This window comes from Vulpes lagopus, chromosome 3, assembly GCF_018345385.1.
Source record: "Vulpes lagopus strain Blue_001 chromosome 3, ASM1834538v1, whole genome shotgun sequence".
NCBI classification, from domain to species: Eukaryota; Metazoa; Chordata; class Mammalia; order Carnivora; family Canidae; genus Vulpes; species Vulpes lagopus.
Genome location: NC_054826.1, coordinates 36,660,887 through 36,681,082, shown reverse-complemented (window position 1 = coordinate 36,681,082; position 20,196 = coordinate 36,660,887). Strand labels below are relative to the sequence as shown.

General features: G+C 38.5%; 1 protein-coding gene across 5 annotated transcripts in view; it reads left to right on the top strand.

The window, feature by feature from the left end:
• Nucleotides 1-20,196, top strand: part of EBF1 (EBF transcription factor 1) — a 381,185-nt gene that overhangs the window by 294,260 nt on the left and 66,729 nt on the right. For all 5 annotated transcript variants that reach the window (XM_041750331.1, XM_041750330.1, XM_041750329.1 and 2 more), the window contains exon 10: nt 8,567-8,693. In XM_041750331.1, the coding sequence (XP_041606265.1) occupies nt 8,567-8,693 (127 nt within the window). The remainder of the gene's footprint in view (nt 1-8,566; nt 8,694-20,196) is intronic.

Here is a 20,196-nt window from a genome sequence, read left to right as displayed (position 1 = left end):
ACATTGGTTTAAAGTTATTTTCTTGAAAGGACAAAAGGAAACCAGAATGTTTGTGAAACAGTAAGTGCCTCTACTGGCTTTCTCTCACGTTCTCTGAGAAATCATATACTGCCTTTGAGACAGGCAATTCTGGGGAATGAAAAAATCTGTGTTACGAAACCCAGAGAACTCTGATTAGGGAACAACCAGAATACACTGAGGGACTCAGGAGAGAGATAGCATCCCCTGATTTATGTTGTATCTACTTCAGGGAAATAGAGAAATAATATGGAGGTTCAGCCAGTATAGCTGCCCGGAATATACACTTTTCATATTTCAACTACCTTTAGGAACTCCTGAAAATAATATATTTTAAACACCATATTTAACTATAGAAAGATGAATGTTCCAGAGTGGAGGAAAAATATGTTTGCTGGTTTGGTCACTACTACTGTAGTGTCTCTTTAAAAATCCTTAGTCAATTTGGTTTTGAAGCTTTAATTATGCTTTTATGTTACAGTTTTCTTATTTAAATGTCTGCTTCATGTCCATCACTCAGCACCTCCTGCCTCTCTCAAAAGAGATGGATATTATTATCCTAATTGAGGAGGAGGGAGAATGCTGTGAGAATTATTAATACATAAATTAAAAAAATTAATCTGGAAAGTGCTTTAGGGTCCCTAGAGAAGCTCTATCCAAACACAAAGCATATTTAACATTATTACAAGCGCTCCCACAGAGCAGATAGGCCAGTGCAGTGATGAGTAAACTGAGGCACAGAGTATGACAATGGGTGGTTGGGCCAGTGCATGTTAGAACCCTAACCCTTGGGACGCCTGGGGGGCTCAGCAGTTAAGCAAGCATCTGCCTTCGGCTCAGGTCGTGATCCTGGGGATTGAGTCCCACCTTGGGCTTCCTGCAGAGAGCCTGCTTTTCCCTCTGCCTATGTCTCTACCTCTCTCTGTTTGACTCTCTTGAATAAATAAATAAATAAATAAATAAATAAATAAATAAATAAATAAAAAAATCTTTAAAAAACAAAGAACCCTAACCCTTGGGGGGTGCCTGGGTGGCTCAGTAGGTTAAGTGTCTGCCTTTGGCTCAGGTCATGATCCCAAGGCCCTGGGATTGAGCCTGGTATCTGGCTCACTGCTCAGTGGAGAGACTGCCTCTCCCTCTCCCTCCGCTGCTCCCCCTGCTTGTGCTCTCTCTCTCTAATAAATAAAATCTTAAAAAAAAAAAAAAGAACCCAGACCCTTGAGTGACTGACACCTAAAGACCACTGCACCACTGGACAAGAGTCCACTTTAGGCTTTTTCTAGTCTTGAGTGTTAATTATTTCTCCAGAGAAGAAGCTTTTCTTTCCTTTTAACCCCTTCTCTTTAAGTCTTTGCTTGTTTGAACTGTGTATGTGTGTGTTGAAAGTGATTAAAGCTCTAAAATATTAAATCCTAAAGCTAGTAAGGAAAAAATCACTAGTGTGCTTTCTAGTAATCTCAGTTATTTTTTTGGCTTTGTGGCTTGGAACTTGAAGTTGCATTTATTTCATATAGTCCCATTGGTTAGAAAATACACATAAAGGCTTATCTTGGAATGGCTTCTTTGTTTTGCTGAGGAATAATTCTCATAGCTTCTCAACAATGAAAAAGACTATTTTGAGTACCGACTGTACTTCCAGAATCTTGGAGGATGTAGGAGAGCTGCAGACCTGTCCTATCCTGTCAAGAGTGGAGATAGGTTACACGTAACAGCAATTATGGAAAAACCATGAGCAGTGTTGGGAGGAACAACTTTGATTGTACAATGGTGGCTATCAGTCAGGCAGACTTGCCACTTCTTCATCATATTTCTTAACTTGCGTAAAACTCATCTTCCACATCTGTGAGCCAGCCCACCCCTGCCCCTAATGCTGCAGGACGGAAATTGCTGAAGGAGTCTTGTGCAGCACTTGGCATGTAGTTAGATGTGGGAAAAGGCCACTGTGGCAGAAGCCACTGTTGAGGACAACCGTCCTCCATTTAGTAAGAGCTAGAGTGCTACTGGCTCCCAGAGAAGAAAGTGATTCTAAAGACTGGCCCTTTTTACCCAGAATTCTGCATCGTGTTTCCATTAACATTTTTAAATACTTAGCTACTCTCTTTTACCTCCCATGCGGGTCCTACTTTTGTTCCTGCGAGAGGCTTTTATAAAAACTATTTAGAGAGGGGCACCTGGGTGGCTCAGTGGTTGGGTGTCTGCCTTTGGCTCAGGTTGTGATCCTGGGGTCCTGGGAATGAGTCCTACATTGGGCTCCCCACTGCCTATGTCTCTGCCTCTTTCTGTGTGTCTCTCATGAATAAATAAATAAAATCTTAAAAAAAAACTATTTAGAAAATTATCCTCTCTCACACCCTTCTTCTGGGTTTCCAGAATTTGCAAACTACCTCTCTGGAGGGCATCTACCTCTCCGTGCCCTTCACAATCCTCCCTTTATCCACAGAGGAGCTCCTCTTCCCTGTTTCTTGTACTTCTGTGGAGGATAGGCCCCTGCCACTTCCTCAGCTTCTATGCTCCATCTCTCGCCATGAGCATGCCTCACCTGCTGGCAAGCATAAGACTCTTCTGCTCCTGTGCTCTGACTCTGGAGGAGAGAAAATGCTCACACCAGAAGCTTGGAGGGAGTGTGAGCCCTGCTTCCCCAAGTCCTTGGTGTGCTGGCAGCCTCTTCTGGGGCCTTGTGGAGACCATGTATATCTTTTTATCAGAACGCCACCCTTAAAAATTATTTCTTCTGATTGTAATATGAATGCACTCTTAATTGTTGAGAAGTGAGAGAATTCAGAGGGCTATGCAGAGGAAAATAAAACTACCCATGGCTTTACAATCTAGTGGTAATGATTCTTGGCACTTTGATGATTTTCCTTTTAGTCTTTTTTTCCATGCAAATATATATCTAATTCTTGCATAATTAAATGCAATACACATTGCACAAAACTATATTATTCTACATTTGATCTTTAGTAAAATTTTTCTCATAATAAAGGTAATACCTGTGAATGTACAAATTTATTTATTTCAGAATTATTTACGTGATTATTTCCTGTTAAGCACACACACACACAGATCAACACACAAATATATACATACCCACATAAGGAGAAAGAGGGAGAAAATGAATCACATATCATGTCATCAGTCCAGAAATAAATAGTTAACATTTAGCATTGTTCTTTTGTGGGCTACTTTCTTAGTGTTACTTTCATAACCCTTTTTTCTTTCCTTTATTTCTTCTTATTCCTTTCACAGGAGTCACAGACCCTTAGACATCCTCTTCTATTTTACCCCTTAGATGAAATCTGACTAGAGGTCTCATGCAGGGACCTGAGTGTTGAGCTAGTTGGATATTCATTTTAAGAGCAATTTAGGGAATGAGAGTTAAATATTATCAACAGTGAACTCTTATGGATGGGTATTACTATGCCTAATGGAGTCAAATCTCTTGTGGAATTCTGTCCTAATTTATGTGTGTATTTATTTCAGAAATATTTTGGGAATATCCTATATGTAGCACATAAAGTTAAATACTTTAGAGGATACAAATATGAGTTAGACTGTCACTGATCTCAGGAACTATCTAATGAGAGAAAAATGTGTAGGAAAATCTTCATGGCACGTAGCAAAATAGAATGTTAAGTGTTATAGAGTAAATGTCATAATTATATACATTCTTACAAAGGTGCCGATAACTCTGACTTTTAAGATCAAATAGATCAAGTATAACTTATTGGAAGAGAGAGTATATGGTCTCCAAGAACAAGTAGAATATCAGTAGGGGAATGTTTAGGCAAGGAATGAAATGAACAAAGCAAAGATGTTAGGCAAGGCTGTGGTGTTTTCATGGATCTACATGCCCTACACTCCAGAATGGAGAAAGGCAAGATGGGAAGTCGAACTAGAAAGGGAGATTGGCTCTCAGGCCCTGGAGAGCCCTGAATATTATGCCAAGGAGTTTGGATTGTATACTGTGTGTAAAGGGGGCACTTGAGGGTTTGAGTAAGTCAACAACATGATGAGAAGACATATTTGAAGAAGATAATTTCGGCAGAAAAAGTAGAAGTAGAGAAAGACCATTTCAAAGGCAATTGTACGATTGTAATTCTCAAAGAAGGAAATGGTGAGAAGAAAGTGGTAAAGCAAGTGGAGGTCAGTGGAGTAAAAATCAAAATGACTAAAAGAAAAACTGAAGGGAGAAAAAATAAAGATGATCCAAAGGAGTAGCATTCCCTTAACTGAGAGTGGGAACATGGGAACAAAAAATACGTTTATAAGTAGTAAGATGATAAATTTAGCTTGGGTCATGTTGGGATTCAGGCAGCAATTAGACATGTTCAAGGAGATTCTGTTACTCTGTTGCTAATAAAAGTTTGGTGCTTGGCCAAAGAGATCAAAGCTACAGGTGTAGATTTGGAAATCTGTCTAACTGAGGTGGTTGAGCCAGTGAGTAAACTCAGGAAATGTTAGGCAAGTAAGAAGAAAATGCCGAACAAAATTTGTAAAATGTCAACAGTTAATAAATTGGTAGGAGGGAAAAGCTGGTGAACAGAAACCAATGAATAAGAGAAGAACTCTAGAAAAACACTTATTTAGAAGCAGAAGATACTGGTTTTCTTCCTAGTGTTTTAAAACAGTGTTAGTCAAACCTGCTCGACCCTCAGCTTTTCTCATCTGGAATACATATCCTGCAAGGATGGGTTTTAAAAGAGAGTGAATGTGAAAGTGCTTTAGTAACCCATCAGACATGCAAGTCGTAGGTCTTATAATTAGTGTCACAAAAGTGAGGAGTGTAGAGACTCCCAACAAGGGAGAAAGTAGTGTCAGATTCTACCGAGTTTCATAAGAATATTTATTTTTAGCTCAACTCGTTTGGTTTGTGATTTAAGGAAGTTAAGAGTGAATCTGTTCTTTAATCACTTAGAACAGCATTTCCCAAAATATGGAGCATGTGGCTCTGGTGTTACAGTAGAGAACTTTGGATTTGACACCAGACATCGAGCAGAACTTAATCATACAGTGAGAAAGTTATTTTTTTGTTTGTCTTAATCCTTCAGGTTTATGTTAAGGGAGAAAGTGTCAGTTGGGGCAAATAAGTCTGTAGCATCTAATACTAGCTAGTTTCCCCTTTCAATAAACTCCTTCAGGTTGTGAGCATTACTTAGTTAGAATTTAACAACATCATATTAACTTTAAAATTACCATCTCTACTACCTTCTCCTTTTTTCAGGGATACCAGTTTTCTAGTTTGGAGAATGTTATCAAGTTTCCTTTAAAAATAAGCTATTTTAAACAAAAAAGTAATTTATTTAAAAAATATTAAGTACATAATTAAATAGATGGTATACAGTTTTGTCAAAACTGAGAAAGTGATATTCCAATAATGAGAGTTTGGAAATTTTAGATTTACCAGAGCCCTTCCCCTTCTGTTGCTTGGAGTAGCTGCCTTAGTTCAACCAGATTAGAACAATGTGGGAAATTATCCATCTTGGGATGATGGTGGTGTGGTGGTGGTTGTCTTGGGTTCTAGAATTCCAGATCTAGACCCTGTTCCTCCTTTAAGATGTTGGCTCAATTTTTGAAGCCAGAAGATTTTTCTAGAATTTTGTGTCTTCAGAAGTTAAAATGAGAGGGTTAGTTTTAAATGATTATGAGTTCCTTCCAGCAATAAAGCCAATGATTAGTAAATAAGCCTATGCTTTCAAATGGATATAAGTTAGAAAAAATGTTTTTCCTCTGTAAGGCATCAATATCATATGTCAATGCCAAAGGTTGTTTGCAGACCAACATCCACAGCAAGGAAAACATCAACAAATTCATTCTTTAATGATAATTCATATTCTACCTCATTTGTGAGGGATAGTTATTTCCAGAAGGAATCTCTGCTTTAGTTAGGGTGATGGATTAAAATTGAAAGTGAAATCGTAAAAGAAAATTTGTTTCAATTTCCTGAGCCTACTGCTTTCTACCAATACCCCACTCTTAAACAGTAGTTTCACTGCAGTCCTATAATCAATTCAGAAAGCCCATGAATTCTGTTACTCAGTGCAGCAGCTCATAGGTCATAAGTCCTTATAATGTAAAAAGGTGTTTCTATTCATCTTTTTACTAATATCTTTCCATCTTTTAAAATTTATTTCCTCTGAAAGGGAGGGAAGGTAAGTAGATTCTCACTGGCTGGAAGTTCTCCTAAGTATTATTGTGATTAATGTAACTCTACATCTCAAGTAACTCTTAAAAATAGAAGCATATTTGGAATCTAACAATATGGTGACTTCCATCATCAAAAATACAGCCAAGGATCAGGCAGCAAATGAAAAACGGATATAGAATGGGGTTAGAAAAAAACACGCACCCTGTCTTGGGATCTGAAAAATTTGAGTTTATTACTTCCTTTAAAAAGTTTCCATATGAACAAGTTCTTCTCTATTATTAAGTAGGTTTGTCCCAGTCATTTCTTGAACCGCATCAGTGTTGAGTCTCGCTCTAACTTGCGCCAACAGGGATTATCCTTGTGCAAGAAGCTTAGCCATTTTAGGATCGTGTTTTCACATCTGAGGAAAAAAGGGATGATAATAACAATAATTTGGTTATTGATTTGACCAAATTAGTGTCCGTATGTAAATTCCTCAGCAATGTAGCAGATACTTCCTAGGTACTCACCAAGCATTAATTCCCAACATTGCAAAAACACTCTGACCAGTTGAGATTAAGCATGCACTTGATTTTGGAAAATCATCTTTTACTGCCCTTCAGAGCCTCTTTCCTTCTTTTGTTCTCTATATAATAGTAAACTTGATTTCCTGATTTTGATGCTTACAGATTAGAAGCACAGAATAGAAGGTGGAAAGGATGCTGGGAGAAAAAAGGCAAGAAACTGAACAAAATAGAAATAATTTAAAAATCGAAGTTACCCAAAGCCATTTAGTGCAGGAGAAAATAGTCCCTCATACCCTAGTAGTCACTAAGTAGGCTTTTCTATATTACAGCAAGATATAATAAGGAGTATTCCAAATGACAATCTTGATTCATCAAGGCTAAATTAAAGTATATATATATACTTTGCTTATTTTACAAAAAAATACAATGATTTTGGAAGAAATTAAATATGAAAAGGACAAAATTTTAAGTAAATACCTTTTTGGTATGATTTTCCCATTAAAATTTCAGGCAGGGGTTCCATATAAGCATCATTTTACAGAAATATCTTTTGTGTGTCCCCAGCAAATAAGCCAGAGTTCCACACATTCTACACAAAGGGACAGGCATTTCTAATTACTAAGTTAAAATGATTTTTATGTAGATGGCCTCTTCTTTATGTGTCAAAAAAAGAGCATTTGACAGAAATTACTTGTGGACTTTCACAGTAGCAGCTTTCTCAGATTCTTTTCTCTGGGACTTGGTGTTAGGATAGTTTACCCAGGTAGGCCCCAAGGGTGGACACCTTGATTCTCATGGTATCACCTGTGATTTTTCAGGCAAAACATTTGAATTGAATTAATGTGATTTTCACATTAAAAAAAGAAAAAAAAATGCTTTTTCTAAGTTATCTTTGTGAGAATGGTACAAACACAAGTCAGTACAAACTCAATGGTACAAACTCAAGTGATAATCCATTGTATACTGACTCAGTGCCACAAATATCGAATTAAGTGAATCTGATAGGAGTCAAGAAGTGGGCAACATCAGATACCAGAGAAGAGAGATCATGTGGAATCCAGCACCGTCAGAGGTCAAGCAGTCAAATACCAGGGCTGAATTTTTCAAAGAACCAGATAATGCCCGTTTTACGACCATTAATAACATTTCAGTTATATAAACAAAGATAAGACTAATAAAAAATAAATCCTGCTTCTCAGTGTAATCGGATTGCCAACAGGATTCAGAAATGAACTTCCTCATTGTGCATGTGGCATCGCATAACGGACCAATGATCATTCTGCAGCCCCCTCCCCAACCTTCCATTTCCCTTTTATGGACAGTCCTTAGTTCTGCCAGGGAGCTGTTCCAGGGAGGCAGATTCTTTGGTTTCCCCTTTACAGCTCTTTGATTGTGCCTCTGGTAGTTAATGCACCAAATGGTCTTTAGGGGTATTTCATACGTGTGCTCTGCAGCTAATCAGAATGCCTTGGCCCACTGATTTCCTACTTCTGTGTTTTCCACATGTTTAAGGGCTCAGTTCAAACACCAGGCCCACCAACTTCTGGAGAGGCATGGTAAGAGTTCAGCTCTGATTTGGGTGTCTGCCTCAAACAGAGATTTTTCCAAAGGATATCCTGTAGTAGATGAATCATTCCATTAGGCCAGGTTCACTTTTCAAACCAGGAAGCAGAGTGCCTGCTGTGTAGGGAAACTCAGATAAAGTTGTGGCTGTGCTCAGAGTGCTTGTAAATATTGTTGCCAGTGTCTTTGATACAGGTTCCATCAAGATAGTATGTAAACACTGACAGGTTAATTATGTGTTTTAAAGCTATGTTTATTGAGAGCTGATGGGAAGGCTCTGAAATGAGTCTTCTACATATTGCAGTGACAGTTTTCTCCCCAATATCTTCCCCAGCTGATTACTCCTCATGCCATCCGTGTGCAGACCCCTCCTCGGCACATTCCTGGTGTTGTAGAAGTCACATTGTCCTACAAATCGAAACAGTTCTGCAAAGGGACACCGGGAAGATTCATTTACACAGGTAAGAACCACTGCAGATGGTGGACACAGAGTTTTCTCCTTGGCCTTGTGAGTGTTTTAGTTTATCTTGTATGTGTATGTGTGCATTTTATTTTCAAATCTAGTTTCTAAGACACTCTTTCTTTGTCCATTTCACCATCGACCAAAATACTTGCTGTTATTATCATCATCATTATTTAAGAATTCATCCGGGTGTCCATGTTGACTGAGAAGATCAGTAGAAATAATTGGTTGGATACCTAAAGAAGCAGCATGAGAAATAAGGAAAGGAGGAAGAAGTGCTAGAGAATCCTGAGTCTCTCTGAATATTAAGCCATCTGCATTGGGGTTTATTTGCTCTGTGGAGTAAGGATGTGCTTTAATGAAGAGTACAACTTTCTTCTGGTCATAACTAGAGAATTGGTTGTCTCCTATTTCATTGTGGCTTGGTACTTTCTTCTCCTGTAAGCTGCATTTGGCCCTCCCAAACCTGCCCTGCAGTAAGAAACCAGGGTTGCAGAGTGAAGATAAATTGACCACGCAACAGATGGAGAGAACCAGGCAGGTTCCCTGTAGAAATGCAAGTATGCATTTCTTAAGTGTCCTGTGTGTACTTTAGGAGATCCCCAGATTATAATGTGCTAGCCAGACACCACAGATCTTTTTATAATTAAGATTCTGATTCAGTAGCTCTGGGTGGGATCTGAGACTCTGCATTTCTAACAAGCTCCCAGGTGAGGTTGATGATCTTGGTCCATGGACCACACCGGGCATAGTGACATTCTATACCCTCTGCTTACTACCTGTCATCCTAGGTAACTGTCTCCAGGAACTCGTCCCACACTTCCCTCTTCATTCAACAGAGGACCACAAGGCTTGACTAAGCATAGAGCATAAGTTGCTTTCACACAAAGAAGCTTTGGAGCAGTGAAGAGATAACTCTGTTAATACATCCTAATTATAACCATACAATTAAATGGACAAATTTTACTTTGCTGTGACATTTTACCTCAAAGCACCTTTCCTTTTGTATTTTAATACTAGGAACAAAACCAACCATGCTTGTTAGTCTCAATTTCTCTCTCCCTGCCTCTCTCTCTCTCTCTTTCTCTTTCTCTCTCAAAATTATAAAAACAATTAATGCATCCTGACCCTTGGAAATGCCTCCCAGCCCTTTAAACAAAATGCAGGTTTGGTGCCTGCCTGACGATTAGTTTTAGTTAATTGAAAATTATAGGATTGACCCAAGAGGAAAATTTTGTTTGCACTCCAATCACTTTTACAAATTAAGGAAAATTACCACAATTTTGTTTAGCTAAGGTTTCACACTGAGTTCAAGAAATTAGCTCAGCCATCCCAACAAAGTCAGCACTTTGTTAGTGAGCACTTGAAAAAATAATAGTCTATCTGGAGTTTTGTGGTGTATACAAACGAAGCATAGAGAAAGCTATGATGCTTTATAGAAGTAGGCCAAGTGTTTTTAATTAGGCTCATTGGTTCAGCGTAAGTTTTGAAGAACAATCAAACTAGCAGATTAGCTGTTTCTTTTAAAGCTAGGATTTCTTGCCATTCATTTTTCCCATGAGAACTTCCACATAGCACTATTTTTTTTTTTTTTTACAAGCCTCATTATGGGCCTGCAGGAAAAGGACCAATTGAAACTTCTGATACTGTAACATTCCCCACCATCATTCCGATGGATGGGAGCTTTTCACAATGTTCCTCACTGAACTCGGTGTTCTGGAACATATTACAAAACCACAGAGGCCAAATGTTTTCTCTGAGGAGTTTGGACTCTGTTTTTGGCCAAAAACATTTAGGCCTTGCTGGCTGCTTATTTACTCTGCTATTAAGAACAAGAAAAAGGAGAAGAAAAAGAAGAAGAAGAAAATGCTTGTGTGGTGGGAGGTACAAGAGGCAATCAGGCATGATTCCGCTTTGGTGACAACATCCCTGCCCATTAATGGTTCCATTTTGTGGTCAGGTCTCATTTAGAAGAAATTATTTTTAATCAGTGTTCAACAAAATATCCCCTTGAGCCACCTGGCCATAAAAGTTAAAAAAAAAATCATCCCCACTAAATGACTTAAGTTCTTAAAAAGAAAATAGCAAGGGACCCATTATAATTTGGGAATTTTTTTTAACTACTAAAAAAAAATTGCCATCAATTCAAGAAATCACATCTTGGAAAACCCGTATCATACAGGAATTAGGATCAAAGATAAAAGCGGCAGATTGGCAAGTCTAGCAGAGTAGTTAGTGATAACAGAGAGAAATCCTTGGTGTTCATGCACATGTATAAGTGTCCGGGAAATTTAAAGTATGAACAAATGCTTCTGCTGATCTTGCCTCAAGCTGTGGGAAATAGACAAGAAGACATGATCTTTTAAGTGTTCTAGGAGAGAGTTTAACTTCTCTCTGTGTTGGAAAAATGACATTTTGAAGAAATTAGCACAAAAACTTCTCTACTGATAAGAGTTGGCTCTCCAGCTCATGGTGACGTTACATCATTTCTAACAAAGGGGAATCTCTGTTGGTGAAAGACACATGGCCTCTTGATTAGCATTAAATGCCCCTCCCTAAGGTCACTTGTTCATGGCTGGTGCTCCTGGCCCCAGTGATTTACTTGGTTTACCTCTATGCTTGTCACCACTTACCAACCAAGGCAGAGAAGGGTCATAAAACCTTTCTGTTCTTTATATCCAAACAACCACTCAGGTCATTGTAAACATGCAGGCATCTTTTTCCATCTGTCCACAGAAGCTCCCCCTTCATTTTCTTTAACTTCCATAGCATTTCAAGATGTGAAGCCTGATTTTCTGGATGGGCTGAGCTGACCTCTTTTTTCTTAGTGGAATGTCACTTGGAATTTTTCCCATTAAAAAAAAAAAAAAAGAAAAGGAGGAAATATCCGAGGACTGAACACTCACAACCCTAATTTAAGCACTGTTGGGTTTTCTGAGTGTTTGGGAGAGTTTGGGTGTGTATATGTGGAAGTCTCTAAAAATCCCTAATTGTTAAAAAAAAAAACACACACACACACACACAACTGAGACAGGAACAGCATGACCTAATCTATGCAAATAAAGGCAGACTTTTTGGGGAGGGAGGAAAGAATTTGACTAAACACAGATTGCCTGCAAGCTGGCTCCACTTGTAAGGAGTGGGAACGTTGCGCTCCATCATTGAGTCTTCAGATCAGGGACACAGGAAGAATTCTTAGCTGCCAGATGTGCTGGTCTCTGTGTTCGCCCAATCAGTGAGGGAGCAAAATGAATGCTGGCTTGATCAGAACAAATAGTACTTCTCAGATCTTATTTATTGTGTCCAGTTATTCTTATTTATTAGGTAAATTCAGGGCAAATCAGACTTTAAATTTTAAATAATGTTTCCTGCTAGCAGGACACAAAACTCCTTTCTAACGACAGGACTGTTTTGAAACCCCTTCCTGATGTCTGCTCCGACAGTCCCATAGGAAGTAAATCCACCATAAACCTCCACTGCCATGGAAAAAGGTCTCCCCAATACCTTTGTTCTTCCCCCAGCTTGTTTTCCTGCTGTAGTTACATCTTTAAGCGTCTTAGACCTTTTAAAATTGTAATCTCCTCTGCTAAATTTTCAGTAAACTTGGGAGCTGATAAAGGACTCTAAGGAGCCTTTCGAAGCTTCTTCTAAGTTCTATAGTTGGTTTTCCTGATAAGAAGTGGCTAAATCCAAATGCGGTTTTACATCATCGTAGTTCTTTCTCTGCTGGAAAAGCTGCTATCGTTGGGGATACTGTGCCTGGTAGAATGAGCCACCAGGACCGTGTCTGACCAGCTCAGGTGTGCACGGAGAGCTAACAACTCCCTGCTCACTGTAAAGCTGGTGAAAGCCCCAGTGAATGATCATGTCACAGCTCAGATTTTGGTTAGGCCACTTCTCAGATCATTCTGTCATGAGGTTCCACCGTTCTAAGGATTTTTCACCAAATTTCCTGTCATTGTGAAAGAACTAACTCACATTTCTGTGTGTTAGTCTCAGAATTAACTTTGAGATGAAAATTCTTCCTGGAAATACTTCCTGTATGTGCCTCATATCCAAAACAACTTTGCATGTAGGAGGGGCTGCTTGGGCTGAATATGCTCTGTGGAACTTGATGACATGTACCATGTCTTTCAGGTTTTCTTTTTTTTCCTCTCTGTTCCTTTTGCTTTCTCCTCCTTCCCTTTTTCTTCCTCTCCCTCCTTTTCTTTCCCTCTCCTGTTCTTTCCTCTCTTACTCCCCATGGGACAATATGTCATAGTGATTAAGGACTTGGGTTTAAGAGGCAATGGGTGTAGATTGAACGCTCAGCTCTACCACTTACTACTGAGGTTATTTTGGGGACATCATGTGATGGCTCTGAACCACAATTGCGTGTTCTTTACTAAGGAATAATCCCTTATCTGGGTTTGTTTTTCAATCGAGAAAATACATGTAAAGCACCTTTCATGAAAGCCAGATACTAGTAGTTTCCATTATAAATGGTAACCATTATTATTATTCATTAATTCATTCATCTGTTGCTGAGTCCCTACCATGGTGTAAATATTTTACACGTATTGTTTATCTTCACCATCATTTCCTAGAGGTCTAAGAAATGTCCTTTAGAAAAAAAAAAAAAAAGAAATGTCCTTTAGGATTTTTAGTAACAGAATTGTAGACACCCATAAATAAGAGAAACAAGTAACATCAATCAACCACAAATAAAAAGAGCAAAATACAAATAAGGTAGCAAGAAAAAGAGATTTATAAATACTAATATAACAATTTTGATATAACAAATACTTTCTCAAGAATAGCCTCAAACAATAAATATTTTAATAATGAAGCTCTGATTTATAAAGTTCTCTGGTGCTTATTTTTCAAGAAAAACACACACTGGTCTTCTTGTTCCCATTCAAATTTCAGACCTTCCTCTGGAGACCATAGTTACATGGATATAGTCCGTCACCAACCTCTTCAAGGGTGTTTAGGTTATAATTGCTTCAATTCCAGGTTTCAAGGCCAGAAGGCTCTGTTTGTAGTTCTTGAAAACCTCCTCCACAAATGAAGACTGCCACCCTAGAGATAAACAGAGTTGTCAGTTATAAGGGAAAGTGAGGAGTATGTACCTAATGAATCTCATGTTTCTTAGCCTCTTCTTATACTAATTAATTGTCAGGTTAGGCTTCTGAAAAGCCACTGTCATAGCATTACTCTGCATAGAAAGCTTCCCTTTTTGCTTACTCTTTGTGAGATGTGGCCCAAACCCTATACTTGGCCAAGTTTACAGCTCCCTGTTGAATCAACTACACTCAAACCAGTCTCCTCTGGATGCCTGGATGGCTGAGCCATTGAGCGTCTGCCTTTGGCTCAGGGCGTGAAGTTCTGGGATCAAGTCCCACATCAGACTCCCTGCATGGAGCCTGCTTCTCCCTCTGCCTATGTCTCTGCCTCTTTCTCTCTGTGTCTCTCATGAATAATAAAATCTTTAAACAACAATAACAACAACAACAACAAAAACCAAAAAACTGTCTCCTCATTAGATCGCAAGCTCACTTCATATTTAGCAATTCTGGACATGGTAATTCTCCTATACAATCAAGCTGAAGCTCTATTCCCCCCTGAAGTGCTTTCTAGCCACTTTAGTATAGTGGGCAGAGCCCTGATCTGAGAACAAGAAGGCCTGGTAGCCCTAGCTCTGCTGCTAACTGGCTGTGAGATGTGAGACACATTGCTTCCATGGTCCACATTCTAGTTTCTTCAATGTGAAATGAGCCAGTTGCACTAGGCAACTTTGATGTTTCCTATGGCTTATCTTGATGGGCTAGAAGAGTTTATATCCTTGAACCTCTTCTGTTGCGTATGCTTAGGCCATTCATTTACCATTCACTTCCTTACACTTTTAGATCTCTTGTTTTGTTCTTAGTTACCCAATCATAAAAAGTCTACATCTACCCTTCCCCGATCTTATATTATTTTATACACTGTGTGGAAGCAACTTGACTTAGTATCTTACTTTCAATAGATGTTCTCTAATAATTGATTGACATATAGCCCAGGATCAATGGGTCCTCATTGATTTTTGTGCTCTGGATGACATGGAATGTAAATAAGAGCTGTTAATTAAGAATCTATCTCCTTTCACTTGGAAGTTTTACATGCAGAACACAGTAGGGGGTTTCTATTAAAAAAATATGGGTTGGATCTGTACCATAAATATTCTTCACTGTCCATTGTAAAATGGGAATATTTTAATAGTATCTATATCTAAGAAGTAAATGGATCAATATACAAAATGCAGTGCTGGGGATCCCTGGGTGGCCCAGTGGTTTAGTGCCTGCCTTCGGTCCAGGGTGTGATCCTGGAGTCCCGGGATCAAGTCCCACATCGGGCTCCCTGCATGGAGCCTGCTTCTCCCTCTGCCTGTGTCTCTGCCTCTCTCATGAATAAATAAATAAAATATATATAAAAAAGAAAGAAAATGCAGTGCTGATAGTCCCTGGTACAGTGCGAGTGCTCCCTAAAAGTAAATTCAAAAAAAGAGAAGCAAATAATAAGAGTGTTTCTTTTGAAAATCCAAAGAATTGGTCATTACAAAAGATTTTGGTTTGTATTAAATATGTGTCAGCTTTCATCATAATCAAAGAAATTGTTTCTTTCTAGTTGTTAAGAGTAGAAATCAAAAGATCTGAGTTCTAATTATTATATTTTAGTGCTTCCTTTGTTCATTCTTTCAGCTAATATATATTTATGGATTGCCTGTTCTATTCTAGGCAATGTTCTAAACCAATTTTGGCAATATTCTAAAACAGCATTGAGCAAAACAAGACATGGTCCCTGTTCTCATTGTTCTTATGGTCTAAGAGGGAATGTAAATGTTTACTATTTCAAATTCGATGAGTGTCCAAAAAAGACAGGAACCGAGTTCTAATAAGCAGAGAAAAAAGGTATCCCAACTGGTCAGTTAGGATGTTTTTCCTCAGGAAAAGATGAGCTGAGGTTTGAAGGATGATTAAGAGTTAACCTGGCAATGGGTGGAGAGTGGGAGAAGGGTGAGGTTGGGGAAAGAGAATTGGGTGTTCCAGCATAGATGATGTGCAAGTAGGCATTGAATGGGAGCTAATGTGACTTCCTGGAAGTCTGGAAAAACTTTAGTGAGACTGCAAAATTAAGAGAGAGGAGAATGGCGATAAGGAAGGCTGGAGAAGTAGGCAGGGGCAAGCCTATGCAAAGTCTTATAAGCCAGGGGCGGAGGGGTGGGAAGCTTAGTTGTCCTCTTGCGAACAATGGACAGTCCTTGAAGTATCAGAAATGACAATAGAGATGACTAGATTTGCGTTTTGGAAAAAAACAAAAGCAAAAATCTCTGACTGGTTGTCATATAGAAAGCCAGAATGGATATTAGAAGACCAGTTAGGAGGTCATTGCAGTAGTCTGGGAGAGAGATGTAGTGACTTTCATTCGAGTGGTAATGAGTGGAGATGGAATTAAATGAGAGAATTTGAGTTATTGAGGAGGAAACAGACAGGACCCAGAGATGGGTTGGACACAGGGATGAGAGGGAGAGAGGGCTTAAGGCTACCCGGCCTTTGGCTTCTTCAGCCTTGGAGGGGCCATTCCTCCTCTGGACATCCATCCCCAGGGTCTTGTGAGTATCCGTGAAAGAAAGAATGGTCGTGAAAATGTTCTGCAAACAGTAACCTTCTACACAGATGTTAATTGTTAGAAAGAGGCCTATGCAAACTCAGGAAGAATCAGAGAAAGGAAGGCACGAGGGTGTTTTCTCGGGTATCAGATTGTTTTCACTTAGGATTCAGCTGAGAGAGGGCTGTGTAATGAACACTTGACTAGCAGTTCTGCCTTAGCAGTGTCCTAATTGGAAAAGATTCAAGAAGAAAGAAAAATTAACAGGCTGCTCCTGTCCACATGTCTTGAATATTACTCCAAATGAGCCATTTACACACAAAGAAAAGAATTCAAGGCAGAGAGAATATTTATTCTTTTTACTTTTGCAATCCAAGGGGCAAGTCCCACGCCTCTTCTCTGCTGAAGGGAGTTTTTTTTTCACAAAATGTGACTGCTCCTGATCTGATGTATGTTGATGTGATTGGTTATCCCAGACCCTCTGGCGTTTGTAAAGTTAAACACTCTTGGTACCATAACAGGGACAACAGCAACAAGAATCACTAAAAGTACCCATTGTACTTCTGTGACATCTATAAAATGAAAGCCGTTTCTGCAAAGAATAAAGCTGGTCTGAAGGAAGCATATTATTTTGCATATTTTATGTACATACTTTCCAAGAAATATGACCCTTATTTCCTATTTGGAGTGGAGTGTAATCAGGACTTGAGTAGCTAGTGTAACAGGATCATTAAAAGGGATATTTTCACTGACATTAGAGGTCTAAATGGCCACTAGGCCTTATATACAACCTTGGCTCTTTCCTGTCTACCCAGAGTTAATAAGTGATAAGGCCGGGAGAGAGATAAATCACAGAAATCCCTGTCCAAAGAAAACATATTGACTACAGCCAGGCAAATAACAGACCATAACCAACGGTCCCATTCATCATTCATGTAATAGGGATATAAAGTATTTCCTACCAATGAAACCATATAGAAGGAAAAGGCAGATAAGCTTCCCCAATCTAAGGCATGTGATTTGGTTATTAAAGGACATGAACTATTTGTCACATGGCTTTAATCTTTAAGATGTGTTGCCATTTCGAAACTATAAATTTCTGGTCAGGGATTAGAAAGCTATTAACAATAAAGGTAGGAACTGAGCTTTATGTGTATTCTTGCCAACATAATGCAACACTATAAAGTCTTGAACCTCTAATCTATTTAGTATGATATAACATGATTTGGTTTTCAAAGCTAATAAACTCTATGGAGGTTTTCAAGGCTTTTGTTTTTGTTTTTATCCAGCATCCTGATAAATTAACCCTTCAGTTTTAACTGTGTATGTTGAAACTTTCTCTAACATCCTGGAGGGTGGAGTGGGTAACTAAACTAAATTTTTTTTCTTTATCTCCTTTCCTAAGACTTACTTCAAATGTTTGGTGGAGGGTTATTTTCTTTTTATTTGTCCGTGTTTGCAGTGCTGTGGATGCTAGTCTTTCTGTTCATTGTTAACTAAGTGATGTGGCGCCCACTAGAGCATTAAAACTTGTTTTTCTTTATTGCAATATAGTACATACTGATTTCAGATAATTTCAAAGTACTCATTGGAAAATTATTAAAATAATTTGAAAATTGCTCACATTTCTACCAGTTTTTAAGACATTAAACACTCGATAAGTGTTAGCTGTTGATATTTTTAATGGCATATGTCTTTCTTCCTATGCATATATCTGCCTCATTACCAAAATAAGGTGAGACCTTACGTCATATTGTGTAATTTGTTTTTTCACTTAACAGTATATAGGAATCAATAGGTATTATGAATTTAAAATAATTTTTAGGTTTTATTTTTTTTAATTTTTTAATTTTTTTTTTCTTTTTAATTTTTAGGTTTTAATAATCATTCCACATCTTGGTAGAGTCTTATAATGAGATAAACCCTTATCTTGTTGTAGTATAGATACCTGGGGATTTGGGTTCTGGTGGTCTCTTTTGTTTCCTGAAAACCTCCAGTCCAGGTCAGTAGTCTCCTACCCACATTCTTTGGTTGTACACATTGGTTGGGACCCATCAACCAACCCCAAATGAGGAAGTGGACATAGCTCTGAGGGCCTCATTTCTCAGAGGCCCTGATATCTCAGAGGCTGGTTCCGGCTCCCACAAGCACATTCAGTTAGTGTGAAGCTGAATGAACCACCCCCGGGGACCAGTGAGTTCCATAAACTTCCCCCCTTGCCATGTGAAGCAGTACCATACTTTCCATGCTAAATATGGGAACTCGTGTAAGAGGCTTAACATTTCTGAAACTCAAAAAAATCCAAAATTATAACAATCAGGTAGGAAATTTAGGCCCCTCCCTGCATCCCCCTCCCTAGGATAGCAACATTCCTTGCTACAGTTTTGAACTACTCTTTTCTCTCTTCTCCCTACCGGGTTTTCCACCCCAGTGGGCTTCTGACCACCTTTCTTCAGTTTTATCTTATCATCTCCTCCTTCTCCACACTTTTTTTTTTTTTTTACAGTGGCATCTCTTTCAATCTTCTTTCTCTCTTTGTTACTGAAATGTAAAACATTCTCCCCACTCCCCCACCGAGAATCTGTGTGAAGTCTGCTCTATTATTAGCCCATTTTATAAGAAAATTTAGCGAGGTAAAGTGACTTCCCCAGGGTAATGTAGCTAATAAAAGGAGGAGCCAGAATTTGGATCCTGATTGAGGGAAACCAGAGCCAGCAAAGTGGCAAACCTTCTGTGGTACTACTTTAGCTCGTTCATTTTTGGAAATATGTGATTCCCCTAAATTCGACTGGTAGTGATGGGAGAGTGTGGGTATTTTTAGGATATGTGAGGTCTGACAGGAAATGAAGCCTTCTCTCTCTCTCTCTATATATATAATACATATAATACATATATAATATATATAATATGTATGTATAATATATACATTATATATATAATATGTATGTATATTATATATATGTATTTGTATTTATATGTACTGGTTTTGGGGTTTTTTTGTGGTTTTTTTTTTCTTTTTGAGAGAGAGAGAGAGAGAGATAGGAGAGGAAAAGCAGAGGAAGAGAGAGAATCCCAAGCAGACTCCCTGTTGAGCCCAGAGCCCCATGTGGGGTTCGATCTCACGACTCTGAGATCACGACCTAAGCCAAAATCAAGAGTCGAAGGTTCAACTGCCTAAGCCACCCAGGTACCCACCCCTCTTTTTTTTTAGAGAGAGGGAGAGAGAGTAAGGATGCTTTCCATATTTTAAACAAGTTGTATCATTATGAATATAATGTACACTAATAAAGAAAATTTTATTTATTTATTTATTTATTTATTTATTTATTTATTTATTTATTAAGAATTTGTTTATTTAGCCATGAGAGACACACAGAGAGAGGCAGAGACACAGGCAGAGGGAGAATTAGGCTTCCTGATATGGGACTTCATCCCTGGATGGGGATCACACCCTGAGACAAAGGCTGAGCCACCCATGTGACCCCATACAGAAAATTTTAAAAACACAGAAAGTATGAAGAGATCCATTATTCCCATTTCTCAGAAACAGCCATTATTTATTTTTTTTAGTCTTCCAATATTTTCCTTTGTGTTATTTTTATGAATTTTTATCAGAATGAATCACGTGGTTATATAATTTTGCATCCTACTTTGAATTTAATGGTAAAATAAACGTTTTCTCTGCTAATTCCAATTCTTCCAAAGTGCATTTTATCAGGTATATAATAGTCCATTTTGTGGCTGCATCATTCCCCCATTGTTGGATAGCCACATCTTTCCTTCCATAGAAGTTTTAACATCATATATGCCAGAGTAGAAGATGATCTTGAGCATAAAGCATTCCCCCATCTTCCCAACAAAAGTTTTTCAGTTTT